We start from the raw sequence: 19,778 nt of genomic DNA, 5'->3' as shown, positions 1-19,778 counted from the left end.
TACACACAAATTCAAAGAATTGCCAATATTGTTTTTTTTACTCCATTTGCACACATGCATACACACATATGCACACACACACACACACACACACACCTACACAGTATATATTTTTTATACACATACATCATTCTGTGACAACCATATCTACATTCACATATCATTTTAGTTGAACTAATTTATTATTATGGGCTGTAGGAGCACTGTCCCTAGTTGTTACTAGGAAAATTGCATGTATTTGTGCTGGTGGGCTAAAATTGAAAAATGGCGCAATATTATAAAAAATGGTAAAATCTACAAATTTGAAGTCTGGTCTACAGATTGTTTGCATATAATAACAAAAAGTGTGTTTCTATGCTGCAATGGCCATAGGTTCAAAAAACGTGATTATAATGGGTTTAGATGTGTCCCAAAAAGTGAACATGGGGTCACAAGTGTTGCATTTTTGTTCTACAGACCGCATATATATATATATATATATATATATATATATATATATATATATATATACAACTGAAATTGTTCAAATTATAAAAATTGAGTAAAAATACACACCTGTGTGAAAAATTAAAGCCATAGCATCAAAAATGACCAAAATATCAGTAAAATAAGTGAATAAAATGAACACAGGTAACCAGAGAGTTAATGAATGAATCTTTATTTGACAGGAATTATTCCCAAAAATATAAATATTTAACAAGGGAGTTCTGCCCAAGACAGCAGCATCGTTTTTATTTGTATTTTGCCATTTTAATGTGTAGAACCGAAGCGATGTTAATAAAGATACCATCAGCCACGGCCTCAAAACTTCAACAATAATTCTGAAAGTTAAAAAGGTTTGTTTTTAGTCTGAATTTGAGGGATGCTTAATGAGACCTTTAACTCTGAAATCATGAATGTGTTTTGAAAAAGTCTATAATAAATCTATCCTCAAAACTTTTAACAGATTCATATAGTTTGTTCCTTTATAAAATGATCTAATGAATTAAACTTTTAAATGCAAAAATATGTTTTAAATGTAGATCGGTCTCATGCACCTGAACATCACTCGGTAATAGAGAGAGAGAAAGTATCAGAGGAGTGGGTCAGTCAAGCGTTAAGTAGCAGTTTGTCTGTTTAGCTGTGAAATCTGAAATCACAGTTATTTTAAATGTTCTTATTGTCAGATAGATTTACTTTATTGCTTCCAGACAGCAAAAATGTGGAAACTTAATATGCTATAAATATAATATTAAATAAAACATTAGACTACATCTCGTTTATCAGGATCCATGCTTGTATTATTGTTCTCCAATTTGGTCTTAAATGTTTCTCTGAACAGAATGAATTGTGTTGTAATAAGCAGTCTACACACAGGTAACTCTCTGTTGACAGTGCTGATATTTGTATTGACATAATTCACTGGAAGTTCTTGGTTTGAAAGAGTAGGTGGTACACGCAGGTTGCTTTTTTTTTTTTTTTTTTTTTACTTTTTAGAAACAGAACATTCTGGCAATGCCGTGAAATCGTGAAGGGAGGAAATGGTAAATGTGGTTTTACAAGGTTTCCCCATCACATCAAACTTTTTTTTAAATAAAAGAAACATGAAGGCTAATGGAAAAATCTACTCATTTAACACTTGACAAAATTATAAAGATATGAAAGTTGAAGCATCGTCAGCAGACAAGTTTGGGGAACCCCTCTGTGATGAGCCACTGAGAATGAGTCACAATCGGGGAGGAAGAGTAGGCGCATGAGTGGGCATGGGTGTCCCCTTTATGACTGGTTTCATCAGGGCTCTCCCGATTGTGCAACCTGTAGCGCCAACGCACGCACAGAAAAGGTTTCCATTGAGACATTTAGCTGCGGTGCTGGTTAGATAAAGACAGAATCAAAAAGGTTTTCGTTTGAAATGTTATGTTCCACTTCCTCAAAACGGTTTTGTAAACATAAGCCATAAATGTCAGCAGCCCAGGATTTATGTCACTGCCACTGCTCTGTTACATGTAGGAAGTGACTTTATAGTTTGGCTGAATAACATTGCCCTTCAATTAAAGTTTACTGACCTTGACGGTGCATCTTAGCTTTTGTACAAGTGATTCCAGTGCTATTTCTTTCACTTAGTTTGTTAGTGTGAGATCTGTTTTGGTCTCTAACAGATGAACAAACCAACGAATGTCTTTATTTCCCCTTCAGACATTACTGCTCCTCAGGTTCAAAAGAAGAAAAGTCACCCTCCTGCCCATCATTGTCTTTATAGAGGTAACTGGCATGTGTTTTGTGTAAATGTCTGCTGTGTGTTCGCCTCCCTGGTCCTGGCTGTAGGCATAACACCAGCTCTGGCCAGGCTGTGGTCTCTGGCCTTCTTGTGCACTGCTTCCGCCTGCGGTGTGGCGTGCCTCCTTCCTGTGTGTGTCGGAGGCAGTTTGGTCTGATTTATAGGCCCCCAACACACAGCGCTCCAGACCCCACCTCTGCTGCTGGAATGGCTATCCCATGTGTTGGTGGTGGATCTACCTGGGTGGTTCTCCACTGATGGAGGTCAGATGTGGCCTTGCTCATGAGCTCCAGGAGCTCAAGGGAACATGGCCTGCTGTCAGCATGGAGAGAAAGTGCTCTCAGAAAATGTGGTTGAGGATGTTAAACCTTAGCCAGAGCAACAAGCTCGCAGCAACTGCTGCACATATGAGGATTCCTTCTTTTTAAATCCATACCTGTTTGCAAATCAAAATGTGATCAAGTGCATTTCAAAGAGTTTGTTTTTGAAAAACAGAAAAACAATGTGTTATCTTAAAATATATATTTAGACACCTGGGTGACATGAGTCATAAAGCAACTATTTTGCCAAAGTGTCTCCCTTTTGGTAATGTCTCAGTATCCATGTTAGTGGTCTAACTGTCTCAGTTTTTGTTTTTGTTTCGTGTTGTAATTGTTCATTTAGGGAAAGGTTAAACACCCTCAACTATGTGAATCTTGTTCAAAAGTTTTAGCAGTGGCTAACTTAAGCAGTACACAGCAAGCTGTGGGAGTGAGAGCAAGATGGTGTCCCTGTAGGTGAAGTATAATGAATACTTTAGACACCAGACACCATCAGGGCATTGATTCACTACTGATGTCATCTTAGATCTGGTCGACCTTTGACCTCTGTGAATTCTGACTGACATATGTTCGAAGGTGAAGTATTTATATCAGGTAAATTGGTGTTAGCTTTATACTGATCAAAATAATCATTTTGGTGGTATTTATCTTTGCCTGAAAGTTGAAGGCCTGCTTTGATTCACACTTTAAACAATCGTAGATTAATTTCATAGTTTGGTAAAGTGAGCTGAAAGAGACTGTTTAAGGTAAAGGTTTTATCCTAATCAAATGTTTTTTAATGCCAGGCTACGTGATCACACTAATATTTCAATGTCTTGTCTCCAAAAATGTCGATATGAGGACACAGGTGTTGGTATGGCGTGCTCATGCTCACTTCCTCGTGCTCACTAATGATGGTTCCTCCATTTGACGCAGTGAAGCGCCGTCCCTCGGAGTCCCCCCTTTTCTCTGTGGCTCCCGCCGAGCCTCCGCTGTTTAAATGGGCCAAGTTGAGAAGCAGCGGAGAGTGCAAATCTTGTTTGGTCTGGGTCTGTGAACTTCAGCGTGACTTCAACGACATACACAGGGGCTGAAAACAGCTCTTCCCTAACTTTTGACTCTATTAATGTTGCTAAATACTACTCGGGGGTAGCAGGCCTGGTGTGTTCGGCTTATGTTTCTAAAAATGGCATGTCACGTTGTTTAAGCGACGGAAGACATGACATTATATCGTGTTCTGTTTAAATCTCGTCATTGTATCTTAAAATAGTCTATCTTGGCCATGTGTTTACGCCCCGTTATTTAATCCATGTGTCATTTTAAATTTGACAGCCTTATCAAAATTCGATTTTTACTTACTAAAGTGAAATAAAAACTTAAAAAACGAACTTCCCTAAAGGCAAAGAAATGAGAGACACGACGCGTAGCTGCGACGTGTAATGACCAGTAGGTAACATAATGTCCGGGGCTCAGGGCTGCTCAGCATGTCAGGTATTAAGAGAGCGGGTGTGATTAAATGTGGGAGGTAGGAGCTGTGAGGCTGGTGGAGAGCGCTGCTGCCGCTGCGAGCTGGAAACTACTGAATGGGAATCTATCCGGCAGCTTCAGCAGCAGACCGCTGTCTCACGGCGACACGGGGGATCTGCGTAAAACCAAGCGCCGCGTCTCCAAGTCTGGCTCAGCCCAACTCACAGACGGAGAGGACACTCAAGTTGGATCGGGCGAAGAGCTTTTCACTTGTTACCGGCGCGCGGCTCCCACTACCATGCCTGCCATCAAAAAGGAGAGGCTGGATGGAGACGACATGGCATTGACTGCGTTCAACCAGTCCGAATACCTTGCCCCTTTAAATGCCACCGCCATCCCCGTGGTGACCCCGCATCCGCCGCCCTACGATCACATTTTCGCCCATCACCGCGCGTATTTGGGGCTCCACGAATCGGCGCTTCATCACCAGCACCTCCACCATCACACGGACGACTTAATGCTGGAGAGGTTTTCCTCCATCCCCGACTTTCAGCCCTTCTTCGACAACGGGGAGCCGTGCATCGAAGTGGAATGCGGGGAAAACAAGGCTTTGCTTTATATCAATAAACTGTGTCAAGGTAGCAAGGGACCCTCAATTAAATATAGGGGCGAGTGGCTGACTCCCAACGAGTTTCAGTTTGTCAGTGGACGAGAGACTGCCAAAGATTGGAAACGGAGTATTAGACATAAAGGTAAGAACAACCTGCACTGTCCTAACGGGGACACCTAAATCATCAATCAGACACTTTTAGACGCCATTTATTCTGGGTACAAACTTAGTCTCGTGGTTCGGTGCAGAGTTTTGGAGTGAAAGGGTTACAACAGTCAGTGCGTAAGGAGACGAGAAAAGGCGCAGATCCTCCACGCAGCCTCCGACGCTCACACATATTGTTTGGGCTGCGGTCATACACCAAACCGGGGCATCTGGAGTTTGCTGAACGGGACTGAGGTGAAAAGTTGGACCTAGCTTCTATAGACCGTGTAGCATTTAAAATATATACATTCCTTTATCGTGGGCTCGTTCCGCAAAGTGCTGCGCTCTGCACTTGTACAGGAGTGTTTGCTCATGACATATTAAGCTTGAGATATTTTTAAATTCAATTTTATAATTCAGTGTTGCATTCAGTTTAATGGGGGACCAATTTGCGACGAATTTCCTTTTTTAATGCTGTACTTTTACGTGTGTGCTTATTTTAGTTTATATCACATTTAACGCCGTAATATGACTGTTGGCGACCTTAGCAGCGTCACTTAAGTTGTTCCGTTCCGGTATTTTTCGCAATAATTATGCATGGCGGGCCTCACTAGACACACACACACACACACACACACACACACACACACACACACACACACACACACACACACGCGCGCGCGCGCGCGCACACACACACACACACACACACACACACACACACATCTTAACGCGTGTCAGCTCTGCATGAGTAACCTCGTGTGTGTATGTGTGTGTGTGTGTGTGTGTGTGTGTGTGTGGGGGGGGGGGGGGGTGTAGGAGGAGGGTGGCCCCCAGGTAAAAAATGGTAGCCTAATAGTTTAATTTTCTGATTCCTATAGGCAGATGACAGTAGGCTGCTGTCTCTTTGGCTCAACACACTGAACATGATTTGAGTAGATGTTATAGACACGTGTACACGTGTCTGCTAGGAGAGTCCTTCAGAAATATATATTACATTTTTTTTTAGATTTGTCCTAAAAGTTTTGAGACCTGAGCCGATGGAACAGAAACACAAGGAGACCATTCTAAAGCAAGTGGTTGATTATATTGTATCACATGCTGTGTCCTGGAGGTGTTGAGTTTGTTTTTTGGACACTGTTTTCTTAGTTTTCAAGGGTCTTCTCTTTTTTGTATTTCAGGAAAAAGTCTCAAGACTCTGATGTCCAAAGGAATCTTACAGGTGCACCCTCCAATCTGTGATTGCCCTGGCTGTCGAATTTCATCTCCAGTGGTAAGAATATTTGATTTCCTGTCATGCTATCTCTCTGTTCTTGTAGAATCCATGTGTTAACTGAGAAGCTGCATTGAAGATGTTTGTTTTTGCTTTAGGGTTGACTTTTTTGCTGAGGATTTGAACAATATAGAACATTTAGGGTTAAAAGACGCTGTATTGTATGCTGTGGTGTTCAAGAACTCACCTCATTTGTTGAAGGTTGTCAAAAAGCAAAAGGAATACAAACTGAACTCATTGATAAAATACAAAAACTTGTGTTAAAAGGATAGTAATTATAGTTATTGTCAGAATGTTTGTGCTACAAATGTTCTCTCCTTGTTTTGGTCCATAATATTAAAGACAAATTCTCGTGCTTGCTTCGCTGTCATTAAGGGTTGTTGTAAATTTTTTTTTTTTTATCTGTCCCAAAAACACATTTTCTTTTCAAATGTAGTTGTTCATCGTTTTTATTCCCTCACAGTTGATATGGGTCATAGTTTGATTAAGTTAAGCTTGTGTTGGTTTGTCGAGCAGCTCTGGGTATTATGGCATACTAAAGCATTGTCTCTCTTTGTAACCTTGACGGTTGAAGACCCCACAGGCACACATGTCAACTTTGATGGTAATTTCTCTCAGCATGGATATCAAATTCACTTTCAGCCGTTGACTGACACAGAGTATCAGACAGCCTTTTATTCAGAGGCATTGAGCGGCCCAGTCTGTCCGTCTGACGTTGTGTGTCGTTGCTCTGTCTCCTCCGTCCCATTGAATCAGTTTCTTCACCTGGCTGTTGAACTTTTGTTTGCCCGATGTGTCCCTCGGGGCTCGGCCGGGGGCACGGTGCCAAACCTTGAGGCCTTGCAGGTGTGTCACGATTACAGCATCACCACCCCGCTTGTGTGTGTGTTTATCTGTGTGTGAATGTGTGTCAGCTTTGAGCAAGCACACTGCCGGCTCACCGTCGCCAAATCTGTTCACACAGGTGCTGTGGGTTGTGAGTGTGTGTGTGTGTGTGTGTGTGTGTGTGTTTTTATCACCACGGAGCGCATCTGTCGTCGCTCCCCAGCACTAATCTTGAGGGAAGGGTGTAAGAGGCTTAGCGAGCTACTGAGCGTGGCTACTGCTGATTATTGTGTGCGAGGCACGCAAGGCAAAGGCGGTTTAGATAAGCCGGAGGTGTTTGAGTGATACAGGTAAACTGGTGACATTTTTCACAGCCAAGAATGAAGACCTGCACCTTAACATGGGGAGGGTTCAGCCAAAACGAATTACCTGAGGGAGGCAGGGGGGCAAGCAACGCAGACAGGAGAAATGCTCATGCTTTATTTTTCAAAGAAGGATTTAAAGAATCTGAGCGTGTTTGGTTATGTTAGGCTTATTACAGATATCAGAGTGATTGGCTTTTGGCTTGCCAGGGCTTGTACAGCTCCACATCAATTACAGCTGTGACGGAGTACAACTTTGTTATTGACGTAAGCAGGGTTATGAGGGTCTTAAGATTGTTGTTGTGCTTGCCCTCTCTTCCTTCCCTTGTCTGGTGGTGAAGCCTAGAGTCTAACCCAACAAGTGAATACCACTGTGACGCTTTGGCGCGCGCACACACACACACACACACACACACACACACACACACACACACACACACACACACACACACACACACACACACACGAACTGAGTAAGTTGGCAGTTCCATGCGAGGCGGTAAGGGTTAGTCGGAGGAGGGAAGGCAGCGGGACTTGTATGGCCTGTACTGGCGTCTCCCTCTCTCTCCCCACTGATTCCCCTCAGGGCATGGCAGCCTGCACTCCCTCACTGATGAGCTCTCTCTCTCAATCACATGCACACACAGCAGACACACACACACACACACACACACACACACACACACACACACACACACACACACACACACAAACTATATGCCTGCCTACTGACACAAATTACCTCATGCAGTCATTTATTTTGAAAGTTTGACGGCTGAACTTTGAGTGATCTTGTTTCGCTATAGGCATGAGGCAAGCGATCATAAAAAAGCTGCAGCAGCTGGTGGGAAGACTTTCACCTGCCTGCTCAGAACTTGTGGAAGTTAATTCGCTGTGTCGGCCTGAGCACAAGCTGTTCACAACAACAAGACACCAACTGAACTGTTTTCACTCACTAGTTTTAGGTTTAGTTGTGTTGATAAAGTTGATTATCTGCGCTCTGTAAGTTAATAATAATGACTGAGATATGTTCGTTAACTCAGTGTCAAGGAGTGTCATCTCTCTGTTTAGCCTTTTGATCCCAGATGTGTCCCCTGAAGTTGTTACATGCTGCTTATATTTTGTGTGGGGTACCATATGTTATAAACTTGCATGTATACAGTGTTATACACAATATTACATTGCATGTTGAATTTTATTCTTAGCTCTGTTTGTGTTTTTCGTGTGCAAGTGTTTGTTTGTAGCTTGGTCTTTATCCTTGCATTTCTGATTATTTGCACACCCGCTATTGCTGGCTGACTTGCGTGGTTGCTGTGTGTGTTCATGAGTGTCCGTGCATGTGTGCCTGTGTGTGCGTCTCCTCCTGGGAGAGCAGGGCTTCCTCTGCTCTGTTATTTCAGCGGAACTGGCGGAGGCCGGGAGGAAATTACACTCCCCTCCTCCGGCTCGTAAAGACCTCCTCCAATCAAGGGCTCCTCTTGCAAAGTTGAATTAAACACAAACAAAACACATGCACACAAACACACACACTCTTTTGCCTATAGCTTACAGCGTATTCTTATTACATATTCATAATGCCGTTTCCTTTAGGGTTAATGGGGAACAGATAATTCAACTGAAAGCACAGTGAGTGAAATAAAAGAAGTTCAGTTGTTATTTGATGTGAAGTTGTCTTCATAGATCAACCACCTACTGTATAAAAATGTTTGTGATATATGTTTACTGGTTTCTGCTTGCGAGTTGCTTAAGCTATGTTGCTATGGTAACAAGAGAATCGGTCACTGGCCCAGAAGTGTGGCAAACTGGTCGTGTCGAGTGTGTTTACTTTACTTTTGAGATTAGAGATTCATTGAGAGTCTGTTGATATTGAGATCCACGCAAATAGGAATCAATTGTGTCGTTAAGTAAATCAGCAACATGATAGAGATTGGTACAGAGCTGAATGTGTAGTTGTATGTGTGTACATGTGAGTGAGATTCTTTAAAGTGAAGCACACGGACTGACTGTGTATGTTAACAGGCACCAAAAAAAAGTTGAAGCATCTGTCTATCAGCCAAATGTGGTTGATCATGACAGGCTAATGATGATATTTCTAAAATCCTCCTCCCAACATCTGTTTGTGTGTGTGTGTGTCCACAAAGTATTTTTGCGATTGTTGATCGCCACATGATTTCCTCTGATAGTTTCAGGCTCAGTCAGAACTGCTTGGTTTAACTATCACACTATCATCAAAACACTCAAGGTAGCCCACACATACTTTATACTAAGTGAAATTTAGCAATCGTAATTTGTACACACTCAAAGTTTTATGAAAAGTAAAATAAAAACAATTTTTTTTAAAAATGTGCTACAAAGTCATAATGCATAGTCAATGGTCGTACGCGGAGTTTTTCTCAATGCGTTCAGACATCAGCTCTCCGGACTTTGCGCAGTGCAGGTAAAGTCAGAGTGAAAAATTGTGCTGTCTGCATTCTGTAAGTTTTTGCAAATGTGAAAATACATGAGGAGGACTAATAGCTTGTTAGATGTAGGCTCAATACTATTTTGACAGCGTATGATTTCACCTGAGTTTATCTTGGTTATTCCTCTACAACTAAACTGTTGCTGACCATTAGAATGATTTGTTTTTTAGATGCATTTCTAGTTTAGTCAAGAACTTTTCTTAACCTTAGCAAAGAAGATGTTTTCAAACTTAAAAAGAGGTATAATTTAAATAATGTTGTATTGCATTTGTTAGTTCCAGTGTAATTAATCAATATATTTCCAGTGTGTTGAACTTAACAAGATTTTAATGAATGTTAGTATCACATCTAATATACTTTAAACCGACACAAGAGGATTATCAGTTGAATTGAACCAACCTCTGCCACATGCTCTCTTTCACTTCCTTTGTATTTGTGTGGGGGAAAGTGGCTTGTTACCTGTGCGTAAAGCCCCCCCGCTGCAGCATTGGTGGGCCTAACCAAACACAGAGAGAGAGAGAGAGAGAGAGAAGAAGAGTAAGAAACTAGAGGTAGAGTGGAAGCAAGAGGCACGCTTGATTGCACCGCCACTGACCTCCCAGCGCCGTCCCGGCAGCCCCCCTCCTCCACTCCCACCGCCGCCTCTCGCCCTCTGTGCAATGCCCCCCATCCCCCCTCCCTTTGCCCTGTGCCGCTCCACTGGGCTGCAACTGCCTGCTCGACTCAGCGCGTGAGGGCAGAGGGTGTAGGAGAGCGTGTGTGTGTGTGTGTGTGTGTGTGTGTGTGTGTGGGTGGGAGGGTGTGTACTGGGGGATACTTGGTCGCATGCCTGTCCGCCCTACAGTGCTTTCTCACTTTTTTTTCTTTTTCTCACACGGCCTTGAACAACCAAGTGTTGCCTTTAATCTGTACATGAGCCACATACACACAGGCACACACCAGCACAAAGTTATCCAGCATCTGATCTATTTTGCCAAGTCTGAGTATGATTGCAGTTATAAGGAATTTAATGCCTTTTAGACTCATTTAAAAAAAAGAAATAATAATAATAAAAACATCCAACATTACCACGCTTCTTAATAACTTCGTATCACTAAGATTAACCTGAAACCTCAAAAGAATCGACTTAAATTGTTCATCTCAGACTGACTCTATTTGTAATGTCACACCTGTTGAAAAGAGGTAAAAAAGAGAATTTTTTTTTATCTTGGTGTATACATTTTTTTCCCTCTATAAACTAAGAACAACAAGACCATAGCTCTGTCTGAGTAGGCAGTCGTCTTTGCTTTAAAGTAAACTTGCTAAATGTGACACATCGTAGTTTTAAGGTGTCACAGGAAATGTTTCATGCTCACATGCACATTTAGCAAATACTGACATTATTATTGAAAGGAAACACTATAACCAGTGTCTTGCAAAATAATGGAAAATGTGGGGTTAAACACATACACAGCTGACTCTAAATAAGGCTCAATGGGAGTGTGTTATACAGAGGAGTTTGTATTAATGTATTTGTTCATGTTTTTGCATTTGTTTATGAGGATGTCAAAGATTTGATAATAACCATATCAGGGAACTGTAAGCCTTTTCATTTATTATGTGGCCTTTTTATGATTTATTTCCCTTGTTTGAGGCAGATCATACACCAGAGAGGTAATAGACTACAGTTAATGTTTCTATAAACATAGAAGTGAAAAAAAAAACCCACCACAATTAGTTCTTCTTGTAGCCTATAGTAGCACCAATGAGAGGTTTTCTACATCATTTCAAACAATGTCCTGACTATCAAACAAATAATTTAAACTCTATTATGGGGTCAACTATTACGTTAATCAGATTATTTACAGTAATTCGGTCATGTTTGCATACTGAGCAAACTCAATTTGATGAAAGCTGACAAATGTGTCGCTCATCACCTTCCGTAGGTGCACCTGTGAAAATGTGGAGATTGCTTTCCATGTGAGTCAGAGATATAGAGGTGTGTCTGAAGTATGATTTAGTAACTTTTACATTAAGATGTACCTGATCCCACACTCACACAAACAAACAGCAGACAAGTTGTTTGTTACAGCCTTGTTTCAGCTCGCAGTAATGACCGCTTCAACCCCCTCTCCCACTCCCCTCACGCTCATTTTTTCCCCGCTCTCTGTCGTCTCCTCATTCCCCCTCCCCCCTTTCCCCTGGTGCTCGCGCCAAGTCGGGCTGCCATCCCGCCTCCACACACACACACACACACACACACACACACACACACACACACACACACACACACACACACACACATTTGGATACACACAGATATACACACACACACACGCTGCGAGGTAACGGCAGACAGGCGCGTGACTCATTAGGCATTCGTCCCCCAGGGAGATCGCTGGGGGGGCGCGTGCGAGGGAGAGAGAGCGCCGCAGCTGCAGGAATGTCACGGGCGGCTACCGCTGCGTGTGTGTGTGTGTGTGTGTGTGTGTGTGTGTGTGTGTGTGTGTGCGTGCGTGCGTGTGTGTGTGTGTGTGCGTGTGTGTGTGTGTGTGGGAGTGTGCTCACTAATGCTGGTTGGAGCCAGCAGCAGGGCACTGCACCTTTCAGGAAATAACGCAAGGAGAAAGAAAAAAAAAACACTCTTATTAGTTCTCTTTTTCCATCAAGAGCTAATTTAACAGTCTGAATTAAATTAGTAGAGAAAACATTGAATAGCTTTATAATTTCTGCTTCACCAGCCAACAGGTAGCTGAGATATTACCTTTTCACTGCATATGCTTTTTGTTGCTTTTGAACCATCACTTGTTCTAAGTGTAGGAGTCAAGGCTGTGGTCCAAATGAGTTACAGGAATTCACAATGGAAGCATATTGCTCATGCTACATATTTAACTGTTTTACTTGATTTTAATATTAAAACTTTAATACCGATATCTGCTACCTTCTTACAATCTTTAGAACAGTCCTTATATATAGTTTAAAAAATCAGTGTAACTTAAATACTGAAATATAGGACAGAAACTTTTTGTTTTAATTCAGAAAAGTTATGATGTGAAAACTTCTCAACTGTAAATACTGATATATATATATTTATTTATTTATCTGTTATGTGACTTTAATAAACACCTGCGCTTCTCTGTGCTTAACCTCACAATAGCACCCTTAAGGAATTTGTCTGGATCATTCACAGTTTTAAGTCCAAGTTCAACTTCTATTGTTATTCTAAGAGATGTATTAATATATATGTGTGAAGTATGTATGATATACATTTTAAAATTGAGATAATTCATGTATTGGAAGTTTTTTTTTTTACGTTTGTCCTGTACTAGTAACACAATTTGAATGATCATCCTAGATTGTGTAATAAGTTGGTTAGTGTGTCCTCTGTATCTGTAGTGCATCTTTATGTATTTGTCTTTTTCTTTTTAGTCTAAATGTGAAGCCCAGATATATTTTTTGGCTGCCTGTCAGACAGAAAGCGTGGGAGGTGATATTCATAGAGGTGCTTTTAGCGGATCTTTTATGAGAGACTTTTTTCCATGGCTGAAAGGAGGCTGACCACACACAGTAAGGTTGCCTCAGCTCTGTGCAGACGCCTGTGTTAGTGCGTGCGCATACGAGCCGGCGCGCTCAGGCGCCCTTCCTTTGAGCGCTCCTACGTGGGCTGCAAGGGGTGTGTTTTTCTTCGTGTTTTGTTTCGGAGAGCCCTCCCCCGTGCTGCGGAAGTGTTGCCGGAAGCAGTGGGAGCTCACCCCCAGTTCTGCGTCAGTGCCACTAAAGAAAGGATCGGGGCTTTCCGGGAGGAGAGAGGAGGGAGAGAGGGGGGGGTTGACGGGGGCTGTCAGCCTGGGTATGTCACGGCCATGTGGGTGGTTGTCTGCACACACACACTCACACAGCCACAGTCACGACTGGTCTCCGACAAACTATTCCTGTATACACGATATTTCTAGCATGCTCTGAGTAAAATACCCGCTTTAGAGGGGAATTCTAAGAAACAGGAATAGATGTGTGCGTGTGTGTGCATGTGTAGGTCGTAAGTGTGGATCTCATGTGCAAATGTGTGTTGTCCCTGACATTGTTAAGACAGCAGTGAAGAGACACTGAGAGTTGAACATTTGTATTTAAAAGATGTCTGTGTCCAAGAAGTGTGACTGTAGTAGCTCCATAGAAAACTGCATTTCTGTTGTTTTAAGAGATTTGTTACTCATGTTTCCTCCTGTAATGAGCCATCAGAGCTTCAGCACTAACTTTCTACAGTAGGCGTTGTGTGGAAGTAGCAGAAGTAGCAGAAAGTGATCCACTGTCCTCGAACACCAGAGCAGAACTTTGGCGAAAGCTCCAACAGGAAAGAAGAAAGGAGGTAAAACCTCTTTTCTGGCATGGCATGATAAAACAGAGAAATGTGCAGAACTCTGTGGCCTGCTCATCCTGGGGGATGTTTTCATCTTTCTCTGTCTTCCCCTCCTCCCAAACTCTTTTTAATGTCTGCCATTTGAGAGATCCAGAGGGGCTGCACCTGTTTGCCTCTTGGCTAAGAGCCCCCAAATCCCTCCTCCTGCCCCTGCCTGCCACTCACGCTGCCGCGCCTCCTGGGATGGAAGGAGTGAGGGATGGAGGGAGTGGTGGAGAGTGGGGTTGCGTGTGGTGGAAGGGATAGCTGGAGGGCCTGAAGGCGTCCGGGAGTTAGAGCAGAGATGTAGGCACAGAGAAAGAAGAGGGAGAGGGAATAAAGTTTCAAATCCAAGTCCACTCACTCTGGACAGACCTTTCTTCCGTGGAGCCTTCTCTCTCTAATGTTCTTACTCACCACATTCTCTTTCATTCTGTTTTTTTCCCGCTCACCTTATCTCTTCTCTCTCCTGTACAAACCCACATCTGCCCTCCCTCTCTTCTCTTGGTGTTAACTTTTCTCCTCAGCCTACCCTTCTCCTACCCTTCTCCTGTTTCCTCCCCCTGCTCAATCTCTCCTACACTTTCCACGTCTCTCCTTCTAACTCTGCTTTTCTATCGTGTCTGTCTTTCTCCCCCACCTCCCTTCTCTCTGTGATAGGACCTTGTTAATCTGCAGTGACCTCTTCAGGTCACATTAAAGGTCGCCCAGCTTCACTTCCTTCCACCCCCAGGGCCACACTCTCCTGTTTATCCTTTCTTTTCTCTTCTTACTGCTGGCGGCTTTGCAGCAAAATAAACACTCAAATCATAGTCCAACTTTCCCCCATGAGTTTTAAGTTATACATTGTTTTTTTTTAAATCACAACTACAGACCTAATGCAGACTATTAGAACATTTTTTTCCAGTATTACTATGTCATGTATTGACAGCCTGGCTTAGGGGTGTCTGGCTGGAGTCTGAATGTCAGCTTTGCAGGTGACAATGATTTTGATTCAGCTACACTGATGTTTCTATCGTTGCTGTTAAACCATTTTTGTTCTCAAAACCAACCAAACCATTTTTTGTCACATGGAAGTGCCCTGTCAGATAATGTCAAACACCTGATATTGAGACTGCCCGCCATATTATACCAGTGTTCCTTTGAGCTAGGGCTTCACTTCATGGGAAAAAATCATACTGCAATTATTTGGACATCATTTGTAAGTGAATATCTGTGGGTTTGTACCAAAAACAAGGCGCGTGTTCTTACATCTGGAACACAGAGCTATTTTGACTCATTGTTCACTTCTTGCTAATTGTTTGGCTGTTTATCCAGTACTTTTAGCTAATTAATGCAAACAGGTGTTAGATCTGACTCAATATTTGTATAAACTTAAAAAAAAATAAATCCACACAGTAACTAAATGATCTAAATGTTAATCCTGTACTAAAGTTGTTCACTTTCCTTGTGGTGTTGTTATACAGAACCGCGGGCGCTTGGCTGAAAAACGTACCATCCCCCTGCCTCCCAACCGGGTCCCCAAGAAGGAGCTGGCCTCCATCTTCAGCAGTGACGATAGTGAAGGCAGCGAGCGGGCCAGTGGGGATCATGCCCACATCAAGCAGGAAGACGAGTTGCATTACAGTATCATGAGAAAGAGGTGAGGACTCTATGACTTCTGTGTAGATTCAAGGACAATGTACTATTTAGATTTTCTCTTCTTTTTCTACGTGTGTTTGTGTTTATTGACGGACATTGTCATGATTGCATAGGCTTTTATTGTTCCTTAAAGTATGTAGGCTACATTATGTGGTGAATCATAATAAGGAGAAAATGTCATGCCAGCCTCTGAGTCAGTTTAGTAAAAAATATATATCTATAAAATGTCCTTGCCTTAGCTGCTCTTTCTTTTCAGTATGTATTTTACCTTTTTATGGCACCCTAGATTAAGTGCAGAATTTTCATTACGAGTGATTGTTGAATAATTTTGAGGTGTTAGAGACACATTATGAGAAACAGCATAAACAGACAAAGATCAGTGTTTCGAAAATGTACTCATGGCTGTTGCTGTGGGATTTTCTTTGGAAGCGTGTGTGCTGAGCTTTGAAAGTGTTAATTGGTTTGTCGGTTTGTTTGTTGCTCCTGCCAAGTCTGAGTGTATATGTCTTGACTTGATGTTGAAAGACTGAGTCACCTTAGTCACCACTGTCTGCCTCATCTCTGTGCTGTACTGTGTCTGGAAACGGTTGGGTCATAGAGCATTTCATATAAAACTGAAGTAATTTACATCTTTATGTCATGGCATTGAACTAATTCAGCATCGTTGTTTCGAGTCAAAAACACTTAAAATCCTGCAGCCTCCTTAGCCTTTCCACTACATAAAGAAAAAAAAACATTGGTTCTTTTTGATTTTTGATTTGCATTTGAAACTTTGCATTTTAGTCTAACTCAATCGTAGACTATGGACCTATTATCCAAACAGATCATTTACATAATGAAGGATGTCATAGGGTGTTCAGGAGTTTATGGGCGCACTCGCACTATGCAATCCGTACCGTGCCCAAGCACGCTTCAACCATAAAGTCCAGTTTGTTTGACTAGTGTGAGTGCTCAGATCCGTGCCCAAGCATGAAACGCTTCCTTGGCCCTCGCACGCTTGGAAGAGGTGTGCTTCAGCACTGTACAGTTCATGCACGAGCACAAGCACAGGTACATAATGTGGACATCATTCTTTAACGACAAATCCTGGCGTGGAATGGCTGTATCTGATTAATAATGACTTAATATAAGCCAAAAAGTCGGTAACGTTGCTGTCATATTCTCTGTGTTGTTCTCCGATGTGTACGTGGACTCGTCCCTTTTATTTTTATTTTTTATTTTTTTCAGTCCGTTTTTTAGTCCGTCTGTCTTGTAAACTTAAGCACGCTTCATAATTACATAAATACATTCATGTGTTGTATTACAACGTTATGTTCAAGAGGTAACCGCGCTCAGGCCTGTTTAGTCCTGGAGCAGTGTGAGTGCAGGCCAGCTGTGGAATGGGGAGGAGGAGCTTAAGCACAATACGGGACAACTTTGCATAGTGTGAGTGCGCCCCTGAGACTGGGTTAGTCAGAAAATGTGGACTCCATTCTCTAAAAGCCTGTGAATATTTATATTTCACATCCTACGTTCAAAAACACACATGCAGGGTTACAGTAAGGTCACCCCTTTAGATTGAACTAAACAGCATCTCAGGACAGAGCTGCATCTCTGATCTAGAAAAGTTTATTTCCACTCCCTTTACAATCAGTATTTCACAGACTAAATAATGTAAACTGCAGAAAAATATCATGTGCATCTTTGATTAGTTATGTGCAGATTCAGATTTGTATGATTTAGGAATCAGCTGTGCTAAGGATGGATATAATACAGAAGCTGTTCATTGATTAACCTCAGAAAGTCCCCGCCTGCATTATAAGCAGCTTGTGCAACCTTATTACAGGAGGGGATGTTTTTCATGTCTTGAGACTTGCGTGTGACACGGCAGACAGCACAGCAACTGTGAAGCTTTAAACGGATCCACTAACCTCGTTTAAGAGGGCTTCCCCTCCCCCTGACACTTGTGCCGCTGGCGTGTTAAGATGATAATGAATTTAAAGAACACTTATGACTAATATGTCAGGCTTTTACCCTTTGAAAGGCGACGGACTTGCTGGAGCCGCTGCTCCGGTCTGTCCTGGGCATCCGTCTCAGGCCTGCTTTATCCCCCTAGTGCAGGTCTGGACGAACAGGATAATGGGATGTCCAATCACGGAAATGTGATTTCCATTGACCGAAGCTTCGTAAGTGAGTCGTAGAAGGGTCTTAACAAATTGGATTTGGCCAATGGATGTGAAAAATAAGGGGCCCCTGTATACATGTGTGAGTGTATCTGTGCTGTCTCATCCACACATCATCAGGCTGGCGGCAGCACTGTGTCACACCCACTTGGTTTGTGCGACATGCCTACTGTAAATACAATTTAGTCTACATGAACACTTTCAAGCTTTATGTGTCAATCATATTTTCTTAATATATTTATTCACATTCATAAAGCCTCATGCAGCAAAAGAAGACTTCAGGTGGCATGTCATTAATAGTTTTAACTGAAGTTCCTTCATTCTTATCCTGATGTCTTCTCAGGTTCATCATAAACCTGCCACATTCTCTAAACCAGATTAATGTTCATAGCTCTATGCATAATTAGTTTACTTTGTGCTGCATTGATCCCCGCTTCTGCTGAATAAGCACATAATATCTAGTGACCGAAAAGCCAAGCCACGGAGCCAATCAAATAATGATTTTAGAAAAAGGTGTATATTAAAGATTCTTGTCTTCTAAACTGTTAAAACACACAGGAAACAAAATGTAGTTTTCTTTTCACCATTGTTCATCATAAGTGTGTTATCAGTGCTGCAGATTGTTTTTATCTGACTTGGACTTGTTTACGCAGATTTATGGATTTCATCTGAGGGTCTAAATATTTGATGTAGGTAACTTAAGATTTTACTGTCTTATACTCCGGGGCAAAACAAATGCTACCTTATAGTGTTTGTTTTAGTCGGCCGTAGATAACAAAGCTTTGATTGAAAAGTGCTGACAGAGTCTGGGTAATTATCCGGCAACCACCATGGATTTTATACGTTACCCCCGCTGACGGGGCAGATGATGGTTTTAAATGATAGTTCCCATAATCTGCATCATAGCCACAGAGGAAGGAATACACTGATGTTGTGCTGGTTCTGTATGCCTATTGCATTTGACATTTTGTCCTCTGGCTTTATTGAACGACAGTGTCATTGCCGTATGCCAGTTAGAGGTCAGGGACGGCTCTCCCCCTAAAGCACCAATTAGTGAGCTTGGTGGTTTTATAACTTTCTAGAAAAGCTTTCCGCATCAACAATTTCTGGCATTGTTTACACTCAATCACCATGGCAACAAAGTCACAGCAAACTGATTGGGTGTTGGCTAGCAGCTAGACATTGGGTTTCCAAATAGAGCAGTGTTTCTTTATCAACTCCCAGTCAAGATACAGGATGAATGAAAAGATGGTCAGTGGATTTTCAACAACTAAGACTCAGATTTGGTGTTTGTATGGAGCCTGATACTCATCACGTCCACATGTAAAGAACATCGTGGTAAACATTTAGCATGTGCTGTCATATTGACATCAGTTGAAGTTGTGCTGTCGTACAGTATCCACGGCACAGAATCACCCTGTTGTAAATATGACCTAAAAACCTTTTATTTTATTTTTTTAAAGTGGGAAAGGAAGAAGTAGGATAGCTATAAAAACAAAACAATCTCAAAAAAAGGACAGTGTGTAAGAGTAGAAGACGTTCACAGCTAAACCAGAAAATGCATGGATTACAGCTGTAAAGCCTTCGTGACACACAGTGGGCTTCTATTTCACTTGTGTTTTTACCTCCCATGGCTGGTTTATTGACATTATGTCAGCCAGTACAGCAGAGTAACAAAAAGGAGAAGAGAAGCCAGGCTACTCTTACTTATTTATGTATCTATTTCTGTATTTATTCATTAGCCCCTCTGCTTGCAGGGTTCTCAGTAGCGGCTTGCTTTTCGATCCAGCTGTGAGCAGCATGACAATTGTGTATCCCTGCTCAGAGGAATCAGAAAAAAAAACTTTAAATACATCCCTATTCCTGCTTTGAGTATTGTGTGTTCCAAATGATGAATATTTTCT

At 42.0% G+C, this 19,778-nt stretch overlaps 1 protein-coding gene across 4 annotated transcripts in view; it reads left to right on the top strand.

Annotated features, from left to right (window-relative positions):
• Positions 1-19,778, top strand: part of samd11 (sterile alpha motif domain containing 11) — an 85,565-nt gene that overhangs the window by 31,873 nt on the left and 33,914 nt on the right. The window contains exons 1-3 of one of the 4 annotated variants that reach the window (XM_061057821.1): positions 3,598-4,775; positions 5,959-6,050; positions 15,538-15,713. In XM_061057821.1, the coding sequence (XP_060913804.1) occupies positions 4,073-4,775; positions 5,959-6,050; positions 15,538-15,713 (971 nt within the window). In that variant the 5' untranslated portion in view covers positions 3,598-4,072. Of the gene's footprint in view, positions 1-3,597; positions 4,776-4,889; positions 5,033-5,958; positions 6,051-15,537; positions 15,714-19,778 lie in introns of those variants that run through there. The other 3 variants (XM_061057823.1, XM_061057824.1, XM_061057825.1) reach the window with 3 other exon arrangements.

The sequence above is a fragment of the Labrus mixtus genome, chromosome 15 (genome assembly GCF_963584025.1).
Source record: "Labrus mixtus chromosome 15, fLabMix1.1, whole genome shotgun sequence".
NCBI lineage: Eukaryota > Metazoa > Chordata > Actinopteri > Labriformes > Labridae > Labrus > Labrus mixtus.
This window is presented reverse-complemented; position numbering and strand designations above follow the sequence as displayed.